At 52.4% G+C, this 16,615-nt stretch overlaps 2 protein-coding genes across 8 annotated transcripts; both read left to right on the top strand.

Annotated features, from left to right (window-relative positions):
- The first annotated feature begins 1,115 nt into the window (after positions 1-1,115).
- Positions 1,116-9,001, top strand: PIGO (phosphatidylinositol glycan anchor biosynthesis class O). 3 transcript variants are annotated; one of them, XM_043891447.1, is made up of 11 exons: positions 1,116-1,320; positions 2,318-2,383; positions 3,437-3,580; positions 3,768-3,891; positions 4,204-4,363; positions 4,704-4,883; positions 5,132-6,656; positions 7,199-7,402; positions 7,612-7,826; positions 8,428-8,498; positions 8,651-9,001. In XM_043891447.1, the coding sequence occupies exons 1-11, from the start codon at positions 1,131-1,133 to the stop codon at positions 8,910-8,912; spliced, it is 3,141 nt and encodes a 1,046-aa protein (XP_043747382.1). In that variant the 5' UTR covers positions 1,116-1,130; the 3' UTR covers positions 8,913-9,001. The 3 variants fall into 3 exon arrangements, with proteins under 3 accessions (XP_043747382.1, XP_043747383.1, XP_043747381.1); XM_043891448.1 differs by having other exon boundaries at positions 1,207-1,320; positions 2,347-2,383; XM_043891446.1 differs by having other exon boundaries at positions 1,219-1,320; positions 2,347-2,858.
- A 140-nt stretch (positions 9,002-9,141) lies between these two features.
- FANCG (FA complementation group G) lies at positions 9,142-16,347 on the top strand. 5 transcript variants are annotated; one of them, XR_006338681.1, is made up of 14 exons: positions 9,142-11,011; positions 11,201-11,291; positions 11,746-11,877; positions 12,104-12,306; positions 12,803-12,938; positions 13,114-13,244; positions 13,338-13,484; positions 13,613-13,764; positions 14,133-14,199; positions 14,462-14,751; positions 14,904-14,950; positions 15,120-15,275; positions 15,764-15,855; positions 15,972-16,113. XR_006338681.1 is itself a non-coding variant. In XM_043891450.1 (14 exons), the coding sequence occupies exons 1-14, from the start codon at positions 10,916-10,918 to the stop codon at positions 16,066-16,068; spliced, it is 1,869 nt and encodes a 622-aa protein (XP_043747385.1). In that variant the 5' UTR covers positions 9,142-10,915; the 3' UTR covers positions 16,069-16,347. The 5 variants fall into 5 exon arrangements, 2 of the variants coding, with proteins under 2 accessions (XP_043747385.1, XP_043747386.1); XM_043891450.1 differs by having other exon boundaries at positions 15,732-15,855; positions 15,972-16,347; XR_006338683.1 differs by lacking the exon at positions 15,972-16,113 and having other exon boundaries at positions 15,112-15,275.
- The last annotated feature ends 268 nt before the right edge of the window (positions 16,348-16,615 follow it).

Raw genomic sequence — 16,615 nt, 5'->3', positions numbered from 1 at the left:
GAGAGTGAAAAAGTTGGTTTAAAGCTTAACATTCAGAAAACTAAGATCATGGCATCTGGTTCCATCACTTCATGGCAAATAGGTGGGGAAACAGTGGGCAAAGAGGCTGACTTTACTTTTTTGGGCTCCAAAATCACTGCGGATGGTGATTGCAGCCATGAAATTTAAAGACGCTTACTCCTTGGAAGGAAAGTTATGACCAACCTAGACAGCATATTAAAAAGCAGAGACATTACTTTGTCAACAAAGATCCGTCTAGCCAAGGCTATGGTTTTTCCAGTAGTCATGTATGGATGTGAGAGTTGGACTATAAGGAAAGCTGAGCGTCGAAGAATTGATGCTTTTGAACTGTGGTGTTGAAGACTTTTGAGAGTCCCTTGGACTGCAAGGAGATCCAACCAGTCCATCCTAAAGGAAATCAGTCCTGGGTGTTCACTGGAAGGACTGATGCTGAAGCTGAAACTCCAATATTTTGGCCACCTGATGCAAAGAGCTGACTCATTTGAAAAGACCCTGATGCTGGCAAAGATTGAAGGCAGGAGGAGAAGGGGACAACAGAGGATGAGATGGTTAGATGGCATCACTGACTCAATGGACATGAGTTTGGGTAAACTCCGGGAGTTGGTGATGGACAGGGAGTCCTGGTGTGCTGCGGTTCATGGGGCCGCAAAGAGTTGGACACGACTGAACGACTGAACTGAACTTTCTTCACACCCATACCAATACTTGTTATAGCTATCCTCCTGGGTCTGAAGTGATATCTCCAACATTTTGCTGATGGCTAATAATACTGAGCATCTTCTAATGTGTTAATTGGTCATTCATGTATCTTCTTTGAAGAAATGTCTATTCAGATCCTTTGCTCATTTTTGAATTGATTGTCTTTTTCTTACTGAGTTGTAAGATTCAGTGGAAAACTTGGGAAGGATGAATAATAAAAGCGATCATTTGGAGTCAGCTTGGCAAAAAAAGGGAAATAAATAGTATCCCTATTTTACAGACGAGGTAATGTCCAGTAATGACAGTGAGTGGCAGAGCTAGGATTCAAGCTAAGTTTGGCTTCAGAAGCCTAGATGTTAGTCTTAACCAAGAATGGACAGTGGTTCCCTCAACTCTTCTAGCTTAATGCCATGCCCCGGATTCTAAATTATTATAATCTCCCATTAAACTCCTCAGGCCAGCCCTGCGTTCCTTGCCGAACTTCCTCGGAGGCGCCAGCAGATGGCGACGAAGATCCCTGTGGGTCGCTCCATCCGTCGCACGCACCTCTGTGGTGCCGGGCCGCAGGCGCCGTCGCTGCACTTCCGGGCGCCATTCAAGGTGAGGCAGGGGCTCCCCAAACCCTCTTACTCTTGCTTTTCCCAGAAATTAGGGGCCCTCCTTCCCCACTCACAGAGCTCTCAGTCTGGCGGGCCCAGTACCCGGTCAAGGTGTCCAGCCGGAGGCCGGACAGCCATCAGAGGAGGCAAAGCCATCTGGACGTCTGGGTCCCAGCGAGGCCCAACCGCCTTAAGACCTCGCGCCTCTGCCCTGCTGAGCCCGGGAGGTCTCGCTTCTGTTCTGGTTATCCTGGGTGTCCGGAAGCGGAGTTCGACTCCTAAGTCCCCGCCAGGCGGCGCCGTCAGCCTGGCCAGGATTCCCCTGTGGCTGCGAGCCTTGGCCACCCCAGGGGTGTTGAAATTGGCGAGCAGAGAGGACAAGCGGGCTGTCGGAAAGCAGTCTACCACTTGGAATAAGTTTCCCCTGGATTGTGTTTTCCATCATTAGGATCTCCTGACGTACATATACCAATTCTTATGCTCCACCCTCACAGATCCTGATTCCGGGGATCTCGGGTGACGTTTTTAATTTATTTTTACTTTTGGCTGCCCTGTGTCTTCCTGGCTTTGCGTGGGCTTTCTCTCCTTGGAGTGAGTGGGGGCTGCTTTTCCTTGCAGTGCCTAGTCTCATTGTGGTGGCTTCTCTTGTTATGGAGCACTGGGCTCTAGAGTTCGGGCTCAGGAGTTGTGGTGCATGGGCATGTGGAATTTCTCCCGACCAGGGATCCCACCCGTGTCCCCTGTGTTGGCACGTGGATTCTTGAGCACTGGACCATCAAGGAAGTCTGAAAGTCAGCATTTTAAAAACACCCACTCCAGGTTGATGCCGGTAGTCTGCACACCTCACTTCCAGAAACTCTCGTATAACTGATGGAGAGGACCACTGCATTGGGTTGGCTATGGAACTGTTTACCTTCAGAAGAGCTTCCAAGAGGAAGTGATTCTAACAGGGTTTTGTATTGAGAGACTAGAATATCTACTGGTTCTTTGCCTCACAGTGATGAATTCCCTCTCCCGCCACTACCAGGATGCAGAAGATCTCAGTGCTGCTTTTCCTGGCCTGGGTGAGCTTCCTCTTCTACGCCGGCATTGCTCTCTTCACCAGTGGCTTCCTGCTCACCCGTTGGGAGCTCACCAACCATAGCAGCTGTCAAGAGCCCCCAGGTCCTGGAGCCCTGCCATGGGGGGGCCGAGGGGAACCCGGAGCCTGCTGGATGGCTTCCCGATTCTCTCGGCTCGTGTTGGTGGTGATAGATGCTCTGCGATTTGACTTTGCCCAGCCCCAGCGCTCACCTGTGTCTGGGGAGCCTCCTGTCTCCCTACCTTTCCTGGGTAAAATGGGCTTCTTGCAGAGGCTCCTGGAAAGTCAGCCCCACCATGCCAGGCTCTACCAAGCCAAGGCTGACCCCCCGACCACCACCATGCAGCGCCTCAAGGCCTTAACCACCGGTTCACTGCCTACCTTTATTGATGCTGGCAGTAATTTTGCCAGCAGCGCCATAGTGGAAGATAATCTCATTAAGCAGCTTTCCAGTACAGGTTAGTCCTCCTTGGAGGCCAGGAGTACCTTGGCAAATTTCTTTCAAAGTCAGAGAATCAGAACTTTGGGTGCCCAGCTGCATGTTTGACTAGCTAGTACAGGAAGGAGAAAGAGACCACAGCCCTGCATGCAGGGAGTACAGGTGCAGGCTGTGTCCTGGAGTTGCTAATCTTGCACGGGGTATTGGTTTTACTTTTGGGGAGCTCTTGCTCAAGGGGCATGGGAGAGATGAAGAGTTGTGGGTCTGGTATCCTCACAAAGTGTGGAGGAGAAAGCAGAGGATCCAGGCCCTGTCCACTCATTGACTGGGAAAAAGCAAGATGCACCCAGGAAAAACAGAGCAGCCAAGATAGAGCCAGGGTCTGAGAACTAGCAGAGCCTTTAATAGGAGCAAATAGTAAGAGATCTGGGTGGAGTATTGTTGTCAGGGAAAGCTTCCTGGTAGAAAATGGTAGGTCTCAAAGGATAAAGAGTTGTTGAATGAATTGCTGTGCCTTAGAGTGCATGGTTGGGAATTCCGATAGATCTTTAAAAGGCCTCTCCTCTTCCTCCTCCCCTGACTCCTATGTCCGTGCAGGAAGACGTGTGGTTTTCATGGGAGATGAAACCTGGAATGATCTTTTCCCTGGAGTTTTCTCCCAAGCTTTATTCTTCCCATCCTTCAATGTCAGAGACCTAGAGACAGTGGACAATGGCATCATGAAACACCTCTACCCAACCAGTAAGCACGGGGTCTGAGGCAGGCTGACCAAGACTGGGCGGTGGGGAGGGCTGTGTCAGTTACAAATTCTGAAACTACCATGGCTGCAGTGGCCTGGGTCTCTGTCCCTGGACATAGGAACATCAGAGCCTGGCTGGGGTTGAAGAGTGAGCCTTAATCCCATGTGCTTAGGTTCTCTCCTTCACAGTGGACAGTGACAAATGGGACGTGCTGATTACTCACTTCCTGGGTGTGGATCACTGTGGCCACAAGCATGACCCATACCATCCTGAAATGGCTAAGAAACTTACCCAAATGGATAAAATGATCCAGTGAGTGTGGGATTTTGGCTGGGGGAGTGGGTTTGTGTCTGAGATGATATGTGGTCCCAAATGAAAAAAATCCATATTTGGGGTCCCTTTCTTGGTTGAATTCTGTCTTTAGGCCTTTCTTTGACACTAGGGGGTCTCATCCATTTTGAGTAACTTAGTGTGTGGTTTTGGGCAGTAGGGTTGTGACTGAAGAGGTGTCTTTCTGCCAGATGTCTAGGCCCCACTAATGGAAGTTATGGCTGGGGGTACATGGGCCCCTGAAAAAAATATTTATCTCTCCCTACCTCCTGACACATTTCTTGATCCCCCCAGGGGACTTGTGAAGCGTCTGAAGAATGACACACTGCTGGTCGTGACTGGGGACCATGGGATGACCATCAGTGGGAACCATGGAGGAGAGAGTGAGCTGGAAACCTCAGTTGCACTTTTTCTATATAGTCCCAGAGCTCTCTTCCCCAGCGCTCCTGCAGAGGTAAGTCCTAAGATGTGCTTTGTGTGGTTTCCTGCTGTTCAACTTACATCATGATCATAGCATTCTTGTGGATCCCTCCATTTTAATTCCCCAAATTCATGACCCTGGGCATCCTCCACTCTTGTTTCCTGCCTAAGTCCCCTATGTCTTCCACCCCAAACACTGACCTTACCTCTTTTTTTTTTTTGGCTTCTCTACATGGCATGAGGGATCTTAGTTCACCAACCAAGGATCGAACCTATTCTCCCTGCGGTAGAATCACAGTCTTAACCACTGGACCAGGAAGTCCCTAGACCTCACCTCTTTGGTGAACCTGTTGACCCTTGTCCTTGTTCTCTAGAAGCCAGAGATAATTCCTCAGATCAGTCTTGTGCCTACGCTGGCCCTGCTGCTGGGCCTGCCCATCCCATTTGGAAACATCGGGGAGGTGATAGCTGAGGTGTTCTCAGAGATTGAAGACTCCCAGCCTCGCTCCTCTGCTCTGGCCCAAGCCTCAGCTCTGCATCTCAATGCCCAGCAGGTAAGTAATGGGCTGGGCTTCCAGGTGACAGAGTTAAGTTGGGCATGGGAGAAGCATAATGACCCACTTTATTATCCCTTGTTCAGTCTTAATCACACATTCCATAGCCATGTCCTCCCTCTCCCTCTGTCCTAGAGAGATTTTGGGTTCCTGATTTCCAGGTACCCTCTTTGGTAGTACCTATCTTTGCCCGTGTCCCAGTTTATGTCTCTGAGCTTCTCCCCTTGGCCTCTGATCTTTTTTGCCAGGTGTCCCGATTTCTTCACACCTACTCAGCCACCGCTCAGGACCTTCAAGTACAGAAGCTGCATCGATTGCAGAAACTCTTCTCCAAGGCTTCTGCTGACTACCAGCGACATCTGCAGAGCCCCCAGGGGGCTGAGGCAGCGCTCCAGACTGTGATTCCTGAGCTGCAGCAGTTCCTGCGGGGAGTTCGGGCCATGTGCATTGAGTCTTGGGCTCGTTTTTCTCTGGTCCGCATGGCAGGGGGTGCTGCTCTTTTGGCTGCTACCTGCTTTCTTTGCCTACTGGTATCCCAGTGGGCAGCATCCCCAGCCTTCTATTTCGGCCCTCTCCTAAGACCCATGGCCTCGGGTCTGAGTGGGGCCATGGTGTGTGCTGGACTCCTGGCATCTACTGGGCTGAAGCTGGATTTCGTGGTTGTAGGGGCCATGGCTGCAGTGGGCTCACTCCTGCCTTTTCTGTGGAAAGCTTGGGCGAGCTGGGGATCGAAAAGGCCCCTGGCATCTCTCCTTCCCATGCCCGGGCCAGTCCTGTTGCTCCTGCTCTTTCGCTTTGCTGGTTTCTTCTCCGATAGCTATATTGTAACCGAGGCCAGGGTTGCCCCCTTCCTTCTGATCTCACTCATCTTGCTCCTGCTTGCCCGACTTCACTGGGAGGGCAAGCTGCTGCCACCTAAGCTACTCTCGATACCTCGCCTTGGCTTTTTGACTCCAGCAGGCCCCCCGCAGTACAGTGCCATGCATGCCGTGGGACTTGGAGTTGGGTTGCTTCTATGTATAAGGCTAGCAGGACTTTTTTATCGCTGCCATGAAGAGACACCTGTTTGCAGCTCCTCTCCCTTGCTGAGTCCCTTGCGATCCACAGTGGGCGGTCGAGCCAAGAATTTGTGGTATGGAGCTTGTGTCGGGGCGCTGGTGGCCCTGTTAGCCTCTGTGCGGCTGTGGCTTCGCTGCTATGGTAATCTCAAGAGCCCTGAGCCCCCCATGCTCTTTGTGCGCTGGGGGCTGCCCCTAATGGGGCTGGGCACTGCTGCCTACTGGGCATTGGCATCAGGGGCAGATGAAGCACCCCCCCGTCTCCGGGCCCTGGTCTCTGGGGCGTCAGTTATGCTGCCTCGGGCTGTGGCAGGGTTGGCCGCTTCAGGGCTCCTGCTGCTGCTCTGGAGGCCAGTGGCAGTGCTGGTGAAGGCCACAGCAGGTGCTCCGGGGGCCAGGACTGTCCTCACTCCCTTCTCGGGCCCCCCCGCCTCTCAGGCTGACCTGGATTACGTGGTTCCTCAAATCTACCGACACATGCAGGAGGAGTTCCGGGGCCGGCTAGAGAGGACCAAATCTCAGGGTCTGCTGACGGTGGCCGCCTATCAGTTGGGGAGCGTCTACTCAGCTGCTGTGGTCACGGCCCTCACTCTCTTGGCCTTCCCACTTCTGCTATTGCATGCAGAGCGCATTAGCCTTGTGTTCCTGCTTCTGTTTCTGCAGAGCTTCCTTCTCCTGCATCTGCTTGCTGCCGGGATACCCATCACCACCGCTGGTAAATACATGTCTCAGCCCTGATTCATCCACGGACAGTAGGGATGTAAGTTCGGCCCCTCTTATCTTTAGGGAGGTGTTGCTCCTCAGGATCTTCACCTTGATACAGGGTCTCATACCCCCCAGTCAAGAGGGTCTTCCTGATGGCCTCTCTCTTATCTGCTGTGGCCAAGCTAACTGAACCCTCCCAATTGACTTTCAGGGCCAGCAGAATTCATGGAGGAGATAGACACACAGTACTCTAAGACTCAGTTTTTATGGAAATGCTGCATCCTCATGAGTGCATTTCCTGATTTTCCAGTGATGAGAGAGAGTGAACTGTGTGTATATGAGAGAAAGAAGTTGCCCACAGATTACAGCAGTGGGGTTTTGTGCCGGGGAGGGAATTCGAATAACAGAGTGTTGATTATTAGAAGGTTGGGGTGTTGGGGTTGCGTGTGTAGGAGACTTAGCGCTGAGGTGGTCGTTGTGTGTGGTCTCGGGGCAGTGGGCTGCGGGGGAGGGAGTGGGACGTGACTGTAAGAGGCACATCTGCTCCCCCAGGTCCTTTCACAGTGCCGTGGCATGCAGTCTTTGCGTGGGCCCTCATGGCCGCACAGACCTTCTACACCACCGGCCACCAGCCTGTCTTTTCAGCTATCCAATGGCATGCAGCCTTCGTGGGAGTCTCAGAGAGTCGTGACTTTACCTGGCTGTCTGCTTTCCTGGTGGGAGCCAACACCTTTGCCTCCCATATTCTCTTTGCAGGTACCTCCTCATTCCTCCCTTGCTTCCACTGTGGCTTTGTGGAAGGAGAGGAAGCCCCTGCATTTGAGTAGTGAAGATCATTTTGTTAGATGTTTGGCACCCCTGGGCCTGTGCTGATTGGAGGCTGAGCCAGCTAGAGTATGTGGGGGACAGGGTCACTTGGTCCATGGGTCTTCCGTTGATTCTAGCCCTGCCTTTCTCTGAGGCAGTAGGTTGCCCGTTGCTCTTGCTCTGGCCCTTTCTGTGTGAGAATCAAGGATCCCGGAAGAGGCGGCAGCCCCCAGGAAATGAAGCTGAGGCCAGAGTCAGGCCTGAGGAGGAGCAGGAGCCACTGATGGAGATGCGGCTCCGGGATGCACCTCACCACTTCACTGCGGCACTGCTGCAGCTGGGCCTCAAGTACCTCTTTGTCCTTGGTATTCAGGTGGGTGCCAGGGACAGATCATGGAGTGAGTGATCTTTTCACATGCGTGGACATCGCCTTCTTTCACACTTTGCCAAAACCCTAGGAGAGAGCCTTGACTGAGGCTTAGATAAGTGAAGTGATTGCCCAAAGGCCAGTGACCTCAAATGGCAATACTGAGACTTGAACCTAGGTCTCCATCCTAGTCTTGGATTGTTTCCTCTCTACAGGCTAGATCTGGACTTCATGGTTGCATTTGGGGATTACTCCATTGGACAGACTGGAAAAGCTGAGGTGATGGTCAGGATTCTTTCCCAAGCTGTGATAATTAATCTTCCTTTTGTTCAGAGGCAGAGTGTGTGACTCTGACATTCCCTCCACCCTGAGAGGCCGAGCCCGAGTGTTAAGAGACACAGATGAATAGTGCTTGTCCACGGTCACACTGCAAGTCATAGTAGGGCCAAGAAAAGAATTAGCTTTCCTAACTCTTAGCCCAGAGTTCTTCACTGACGGGTACTGCTTTCCTTCCCCTTCCATTCTTCACAGGGGTCTGCAGCAACTCTCTACTTGACCCACTTCCTCCTCCCCTTCCCAAATAACTTGACCCCTCCTCTTCCCTCAGATTCTGGCCTGTGTCTTGGCAGCCTCCATCCTCCGCAGGCATCTCTTGGTCTGGAAGGTGTTTGCCCCCAAGTGAGTGGATTTGCTTGAGAAATGTTGCTGTGGGGAGGGTGAACCTTGGAGCAAACAATGAACATCCAGAATGGACAAGGTTTTGCCTCAGTGGGGAAAAGACTCTAGATCTACTGTTTGTGTCCTTTGAGATTCTCTACCTTTCTTTGCAGGTTCATTTTTGAGGCCGTGGGCTTCATTGTGAGCAGCGTGGGACTTTGTCTAGGCATAGCTTTGGTGATGCGAGTAGATGGTGCTGTGAGCTCCTGGTTCAGGCAGTTAGTTCTGACCCAGCAGAAAGCTGGAGAAAAATCTAGCCTGGTCTATACGGGTGCTGGATCATCTGCAAGAGAGGCTCAGCCACACCTCTTACCGCCATGCAGCCAGGACCCACTGACATCCGGGACTTCATTATTTTATAATTCAAGATCATAGTGGAGCCTAATTCCTGACTCCTGCATTGGATACATCTGAGGAACTGAGGGGCTGTCTCCAAAGTGGAATAAAATAATAATGTAAATGTATGTGTCTGAGGTGTGGGGAAGCCCTGACTGTCCTATAGGGGATATGAGGAAGTTCTGTCTCCCTTATCCAGGCAGAGATGGGATCAGCTGTCTTACACAGACCTGGCTGCATCTAAGACCCTTTGAGAAGTGGTGAGAGTTGTCTGAATTCACTTCTCCCAATTCTTTGCAAATCACCACTGTTTTTCCACCTGCCATTTCCCTTTGCCATGGGATGTATCTTACTAAATTCTTTTGCTTTGGCCGATAACAGAGCCGCGTCACGGGGCACAGACTCACTGTCTGAAGCCCCAGTAGTGCTGCGATCCTCCGTGTGTGCTCACTTCAGAACACTCTGCCCTCTCTCCTTTGGAGGCCTCCCTGGAGCAGACCTGTTTGCCCATCTCACACACCTTGTCCCATTTTATTCCTGACTTGGGGCCTAAACTGTATGAACCTGAAGATCCTCAGGTGTCTCCGTCGCCCCTCTATGTTGTGTTAAAGTGCTGGCATGAAATCCTCATGGAAATGTCCACTCAAAACATGGGAAAGCGGTTTCTGAGAAGGGTAGCACTGGGGTTTGAGGGTGCCCAGAACAGGAAGAGATGAGACCACTTGAAGAGATGAGGTATATGATTTGCAAATAATTTCTCCCACTTTGTGACTTTTCTTTGACTTTTCTTGTATTTCTTTTCTATTGAGAAATCATCTCTGAATTTTTTTCCCCCAGTTTTACTGAGATATAATTGACATCACTGTTTAAGGTGTACAGCACAATGGTTTGACTTACATCTTTGATGGTGTCTTTGTGGCAGAAGAGGTTTTAATTTTAATCGAGTCCAGTTTATCCATTTTTAGTTGACTGTGTAGATGGCAAGGGTCGCAGTTTGTTTTTTCTTTGCATGTAGAGCTCCAGTTCTGTTGCCTCCGTTTGTTGAGGATCGGGCAGGTACATCTGAGCAGCGCAGGGGGCACAAGCCGGGGGCTGCGCTGCCAGCCAGTCGGACCGCATGTGGTTGAACAGACTGGAGAGCATGCTGGTACCTCACGGTGATAGGATGTGCCGATTACCAAGGGTCTCCGTCCCCGGTCGGTTCTTATTTATTTAACTTATGGCTGCGCTAGGCCTTTGGTGCTGCACCTAAACTTTCTCTAGTTGCCGGGAGCAGGGCTACGCTTCCTTGTGGTGGCGGGCTTCTCCTTGGGTGACTTCTCTTGTTGCAGCTGGCAGAATCAATAGTTGTGGCTCCGGGGCTTAGTTGCCCCGAGGCATGTGGGATCCTCCTCCATCAGGGATCGAACCGTTATCGCATTGGGGATCTCAATCACTGGACCACCAGGAAGCCCTGGTCCGCACTTTTTGAAGAGACTTCTGGGGCTGGACTTTTCCTGGCGGCTCCCACTGGTACTACAATTCCCAGCATGCATAGGGCGGGCCAGCCTGCCGCGGCGGGGGAGGTTCCCGGCCCGTGTGGGCCTTTGGCTGGGAGGGAAGGGCTTCGCCGCGGGTTCCGGGTGTTTGAGGTCAACTTCCCAAGGCTTTGGCAGCCTCGATGGCTGAACTGCGGGACGGCGAGCCCTACGACCTCCCCACTCAGACACGCCTCCGGCCTCTGGTCTGGCCCCTTCTTTCAATTTCCCGCGAGGAGTAAGTAACCCTTGAAGACGACCAACCGGCGCCTAGCATTTTGCCAACCGGGCCAACCAGAAGCGCGGGTAGAAAAGGCGGAGGTGGAATCCCCGCCAAGCAGAGGAGAGTCCGTTTCTCCCGGAAAAGGTAGGCCGTCCTGACTGGAACCCCGCGAACAGCAAAGGATTCTTGGCCGGGAGCAGAAGTGCACGAACCCTTTCTTCCTTGCTCAGTGGGGGCTCCAGAGGGGCCAGGTTTACCCTTCAGCAGCCCCTTTCAGGTGTCTGGGCCCAGCCTTGGCTATCATGGCTCACAAGACTCCTCTGGGCTCTTCTGCCTCACACGTCAGCTGCCTGGACCTGTGGAGGGAAAAGAATGACCAGCTAGTTCGACAGGCCAAGGTAACGCGGTTGCTGGGACCCTTGCTTTGCAACCCCCAGATACCAGGACAAGAGTATGCAGTGGATTTACTCTGGCCAGTGGGGAGGGGCTGAGCTTGACCTCCCCTAAAGAACCAGAAATGGCTGGAGAATGACACCCCTTGCCATAGCTGCAAGGAAAGTACTGTTATCCCATCCCACAATTGACAGGTTGCTCAGGACTCAAGTTTGCCTCTGAGGCGACAGCAGTTGGCTCAGAATGCACTGGAAGGGCTCAGGGGACTCCTCTGTAGTCTGCGGGGTAAGTAGGGCCTTCCCCAGGATGGTCACTCCTGCCCTCCGCAGCCAGAGACCAGTTCCTCTTCTGCATGTCTAGAATTGAGGCGATTACTCAGGGGGTAAGGGGTCCTGTTTAAGACACAGACAGGACTGGAATGGAATCATCTTTGTACAGGTGAATCTCTCCCTTACACACACACACACACACACACACACACACACACACACACACACACACACACACACACACACACACACACACACACACACACACACACACACACACACACACACACACACACACACACACACACACACGCATTTGAAGGAGCAGTTTCCAAGATGGCCTATTTGGGAAACATTCTGGCCGTTCTATAATCTACCAGAGTGGGTTCTTTATTGAGGCCATTTTGCTTGGGGTGGGGTGATCTCTTTCACCCGAGAGTAGTCTGTGAGATCAGCGTTTGTTGCTCCAGGGCTCCCGGCGACTGTTTCTGTTCTCCCTTTGGAACTGACTGTCATCTGCAACTTTATCACCCTGAGGGCAAGCCTGGCCCAGGGCTTCGCTGAGGAGCTGGCACAGGATATCCAGCAGGGCCTAGAGAGAGGTGAGGGCGAGAGCGCCTTCCGTGCCCCTGCCTGCCTCAGTCTGGGCGTAAGCTCTTGCAGGGGGGATAGGAGGAACAACATAATCTGTCACCTTCACAGAGATGCCTTTCTTTGATCCTCCATGTGTCCCTCAGACCAGGAGCACCTTTGTGACCTTCGGGCTCCTGCAGAGAGGGAAGCCAGATGAGGCTACATCTCAGCTCTATTTGTGTGTCCACTCTACAGTGCTGGAGACGCAGGGGCAGCCGGAAGCCAGGCCGGAACACGGGCTCAGGGGGCTGTGGGACTCCGCCCTCCGTGCTTCCTCCCTCCTGCCGGGGCTGCTCCCTGCCCTTCACCACCTTGCTGGCCTGCAGGCTGCCCTCTGGCTGACCACGAACCGTCTTGGGGACCTGACCTTGCTGCTGCAGACCCTGACTGTTAGCCAGGTAATTCAGATAGCGATCTGGATCTAAGGGTCTCTTTCCTCCTCCCACCCTTCCTAGCTGCAGTGTCATCATCATGTGCTTGAAAGGCTGCTGGGTTGGGGTTCAGAAGACCCTGGTTCTCTCAGGACTCTTAGGTGACCTTGCTCTGATTTGTTCCTCATTGGAGGGATTTTCTTGGGAGCTTGATTATCTTGGGTAGAATTAGGGCTCTTGTGACCTTGCTGAAGTCACTTCCCTGCTTCAGTCTTTGCATCAGTAACCCAAACATGGTCCCTGCTCTGTGTCCTCGTGGACTTACCCTGAGTGAGAAGATTCAACATCATCACTACCCCAGATTTTTCTTCCTACCTGTATCCTTTCCCCACAGCTATTAATCTCTTAGAAATGAGGGAACAAGAATCAAGAGGACCCTTGAGTTTAAAGTCCAGTCAGGGCAGACTGAGATAGAGTAGGGGTGGTTACAAGCCTGGAACCTCTCATCATCCTTCTTCCCCAGAGCAGGGCCGCTGAGGATGTGCTGCTGCTTCTGAAAACCTGGAGACCCCCAGGTGAGGAGTCAGATGCTCCGCTGACCCTGCAGGATGCCCGAGGCTTGCGCGATGTCCTTCTGACAGCATTTGCCTATCGTCAAGGCCAGTTAGCAATCTGACTTGTCCCTTGCCCGCCACTTCCTGTCTTAAGAAGTCCTCTGGGCTCACGTCTTTCCTGTCCTGTACCATTCAGCTTGGTGGGACTTCTCTGTGCTCTTCCCCATCAGGCCCGCTTGCCTTGTTGGCCTCTCTAAGCCTACCGCCTGCTTGCCCACAGGCCTCCAGGAGCTGATCACAGGGAGCTTGCCCAAGGCACTGAGCAGCCTGCATGAAGCGGCCTCAGGTCTGTGCCCACGGTCTCTGTTGGTCCAGGTGTACACAGCCCTGGGAACCTGTCTTCGTAAGATGGTAAAGACCGTCCTAGGATGAGCTGGAGAAACCATAGCTTTCTGCTCTGTGAGGGCAGCTGAGGCTCGTGTCCTTTGTGTCCTTCACCCCCAGGGCAGTCCGCAGAGAGCTGTGCTCTACTTGGTTGCAGCCCTGAAAGAGGGATCAACCTGGGGTCCCCCACTTCTGGAGGCCTCCAGGCTATATCAGCAACTGGGGAACATAGCAGCGGAGATTGAGAGTCTGGAGCTGCTGGTTGAGGTAAGGAACTGTGCCAGGTGAAGATGCGGGAAATGCTGAGATGCTTGTGTTGGTGTGACTAGTCAAGGTTTAAGTAGAAGGATGTATAGTTCCTGGAGATTATAGATATACTTTCTTCTTTTTGTTAGGCTTTGAGTATCACTCGTATCCATAAAGCCCGTCAGCTTCTCATTGAGGTAGAGTTATTACTCCCACGACCTGACCCAGCCTCACCCCTTCACTGTGGCACACAGAGCCAGGCCAAGTACCTGCTAGCAAGCCGATGCCTACAGACAGGAAGGTGAGGTCCATCTTGCTCACCTGAGCGCCCCTCCCCACTTCTGATGCCTCCCCTGTGGTGTGACTGCTTCTGTTCTTGCAAGTTGAGAGGATAAATAAGTCAGGGGTGGGACACAGGTCCCCACAGTCAGCTTCCTGCCTTGCTGCTGGACCTGAGCTGGGGACTCTTTACCCAGTCACTAACCTCCTATATCTTGAAAACTCTATAAAGTCTTTTCCCAGATCCAGACTGTAAATAGTGTAGATCCATACTGAGCCAATGTTGGAGTCGCACATCTCACCCTCCCCTCACCCCAGGGCCCTTAGCTAAGAGCTTTTGGAGGGCCCTGCTATGGCCTAAGGTGAGGCTTGTGGGTTATGACTCTTCAGGGCAGCGGACGCTGCAGAACATTACCTGGACCTGCTCGCCCTGTTGCTGGATGGCTCAGAGCCAAAGGTGGGTATGCCACGTTTCTCTGTAGTGGGGTGGGAGAGTTGGAGTTTCCTTTGGAGTAGAGCAGGAGTGCTTTTTTCTGACTTTTCCTCTGCTCTTCTTTCTGTCCATTCTGGGAGACCAGACTGGGAAGGTTCCCAGAGCAAGGGAGATCCAGGGCAGCAAGCAGTGGATGGTCCCTGCATGGTACTAGAGCCTGGTGATGGTATTGGAGGTAGTGGTTCATGTCTCCTCCAGACACTACTTGCATTCTCTCCCACCACAGTTCTCCCCACCACCTTGCCCCCCAGGGCCCTGTATGCCTGAGTTGTTTTTGGAGGCAGCAGCAGCGTTGATCCAGGCAGGCCGAGCCCAGGATGCTTTGACCGTATGTGAGGAGCTGCTTAGCCGCACATCATTTCTGCTTCCCAAGAGGCCTCGGCTGTGGGAAGATGCCAGAAGAAGAACCAAAGAGTCACCACACTGCTCACCCTGGGTCTCTGCTACCCATCTGCTTCAGGGCCAAGCTTGGGTGCAACTGGGGGCCCAAAAGGAGGCAATTAGTGAATATAGCCGGTGAGTCCAGGAAGCCAACCAGGACCCTAGGGGAAATGTGGGGGGATAATTTTGTAACTGGGACCTGAGTTGGTGAGCTCTATTTTTAGTCTACTCACCCTGGAGTTTCTGAGGTTGACTCTTCTCTATCCCTGCTCTCTGTCCCACTCCAGGTGTCTTGAGCTGCTCTTCCGGGCCACACCTGAGGATGAAGAACAGGGTGAGCTAGACTTAGTTTTCCTCTGTGGTGGTGGTGGTTTCCTTTCCATGTGTCCTAGTCCACCAAGAGATTTAAGAGAAAGGGACTCCAAACACAAGAGATACGGCGTTGAGGTTTTGGGGACGGTCTGGCTGGAAACAAATGTCTTGATTTTTGGAGAGGTCCCCAGGGCCTGCTTCCAGCTGTGAGCAGGGGTGTACATCAGATATGGCGCTACAACAGCTTCGGACAGCTGCCCTGATTAGTCGTGGACTGGAATGGGCGGCCCTTGGCCAGGATACCAAAGCCCTACAGGACTTCCTTCTCAGTGTGCAGATGTGTCCAGGTACGTACATGTGCAGGCCGTCAGCTGTGCACAGAAGTGTAAGGACAGAGAGGGCCATGGGGGAGGTACTTGGGGATTAGTTTAAGAGTATGTTCCTTGATAGGAGGGGTGGGTGGGGTTGTGCCTGTATATATGTAGGGATACATAACAGTTGTGCAGACATATGCAAGACATACAAGCTTGTGTGAAGGCCTCCCAGGAGTTCTTTAGGCTTCCTAATGTCTTCAGACACAAAGACCATGCCTGTGCTGAGAGTATGTTGGGCAGGAGCAGGGTCAGCTGAGCCCTTTGTCCTGGGCAGGGAGTGCCCAGGGTTAGGCATTGTTGGCAATGATGTACCCCTGATTCCATGTAGGCAAAACACATCCCTGCTCTAGGCCTTAGTTTCCCCTTTTATAAAATGATGTTAAGTCTATGTCAAGTTCTAAGGCCCTGTGCTCTGGGGTGGGGCTACAGGTAATCAAGATGCTTCCTATCACCTGCTTCAGACTCTGAGGAGGCTGGATCGGAGAGATGAGGCCACTGCTCTCTGGAGGAGGCTGGAGGCCCAAACTGAGTTGCTACCGGAGAATACTGCATGGTGAGGTTTAGGGGGCAGCTGGCTTCTAGAGTCCTTAGGCCTATTGGGGGTGGTGGTGAATTAAGGGAGTGACCTTCTGCCTATCCTCCCTTAGACATCACCCTTTTTGCTTTCAGGTCCCTCCCCCTGTACTTAGAAACCTGTTTGGGCTGGATCCGTCCCCCTGACCGTGAAACCCTTCGTGAGGAATTTCAGACATCTGGAGACTTGTGACCTGTAGCTGCCATGTTTCAAAGAACCAGAACTGGGGCCTCAGTGGGCCATCTGTGGGGAGGGCTTTCTGCTATCCCATCCTTGGGAAATGTGGCTGGAGCTGACCATTCCAGTATATGTCTGGCATTGGAGAGGTTGGTGGTAGTCCTGCAAAATTTGGTCTGGTTACTCCTATTCTGATTCCAGAGAAACCCTGCTTCCACCAACAAGGCATTGACTTGCTCATAGCACCTTTTATCCTGTTTCCCTTTTCATGTGTTGAGTAAAATTTCATATCTACCTGTTGCCTGCCTCCTACATATACTTGAGTGGGAAGGCTCACAGCTTTCTGATTCAGTTGAGTGCCGGTTGTCCATGATACCCTCTCCCAACATCATCTACCTTATGAGCCTTGAGAAGGGGCTAAGGGAATCCTTACTCAAGAAGCAGTGCCTTTAATCCTTGTTGCTGCTGCTGCTGCTAAGTCGTTTCAGTCGTGTCCGACTCTGTGCGACCCCATAGACGGCAGCCCACCAGGCTCCCCTGTCCCTAGGATTCTCCAGGCAAG

The sequence above is a fragment of the Cervus elaphus genome, chromosome 29 (assembly GCF_910594005.1).
Source record: "Cervus elaphus chromosome 29, mCerEla1.1, whole genome shotgun sequence".
Lineage (NCBI taxonomy): Eukaryota > Metazoa > Chordata > Mammalia > Artiodactyla > Cervidae > Cervus > Cervus elaphus.
This window is presented reverse-complemented; position numbering and strand designations above follow the sequence as displayed.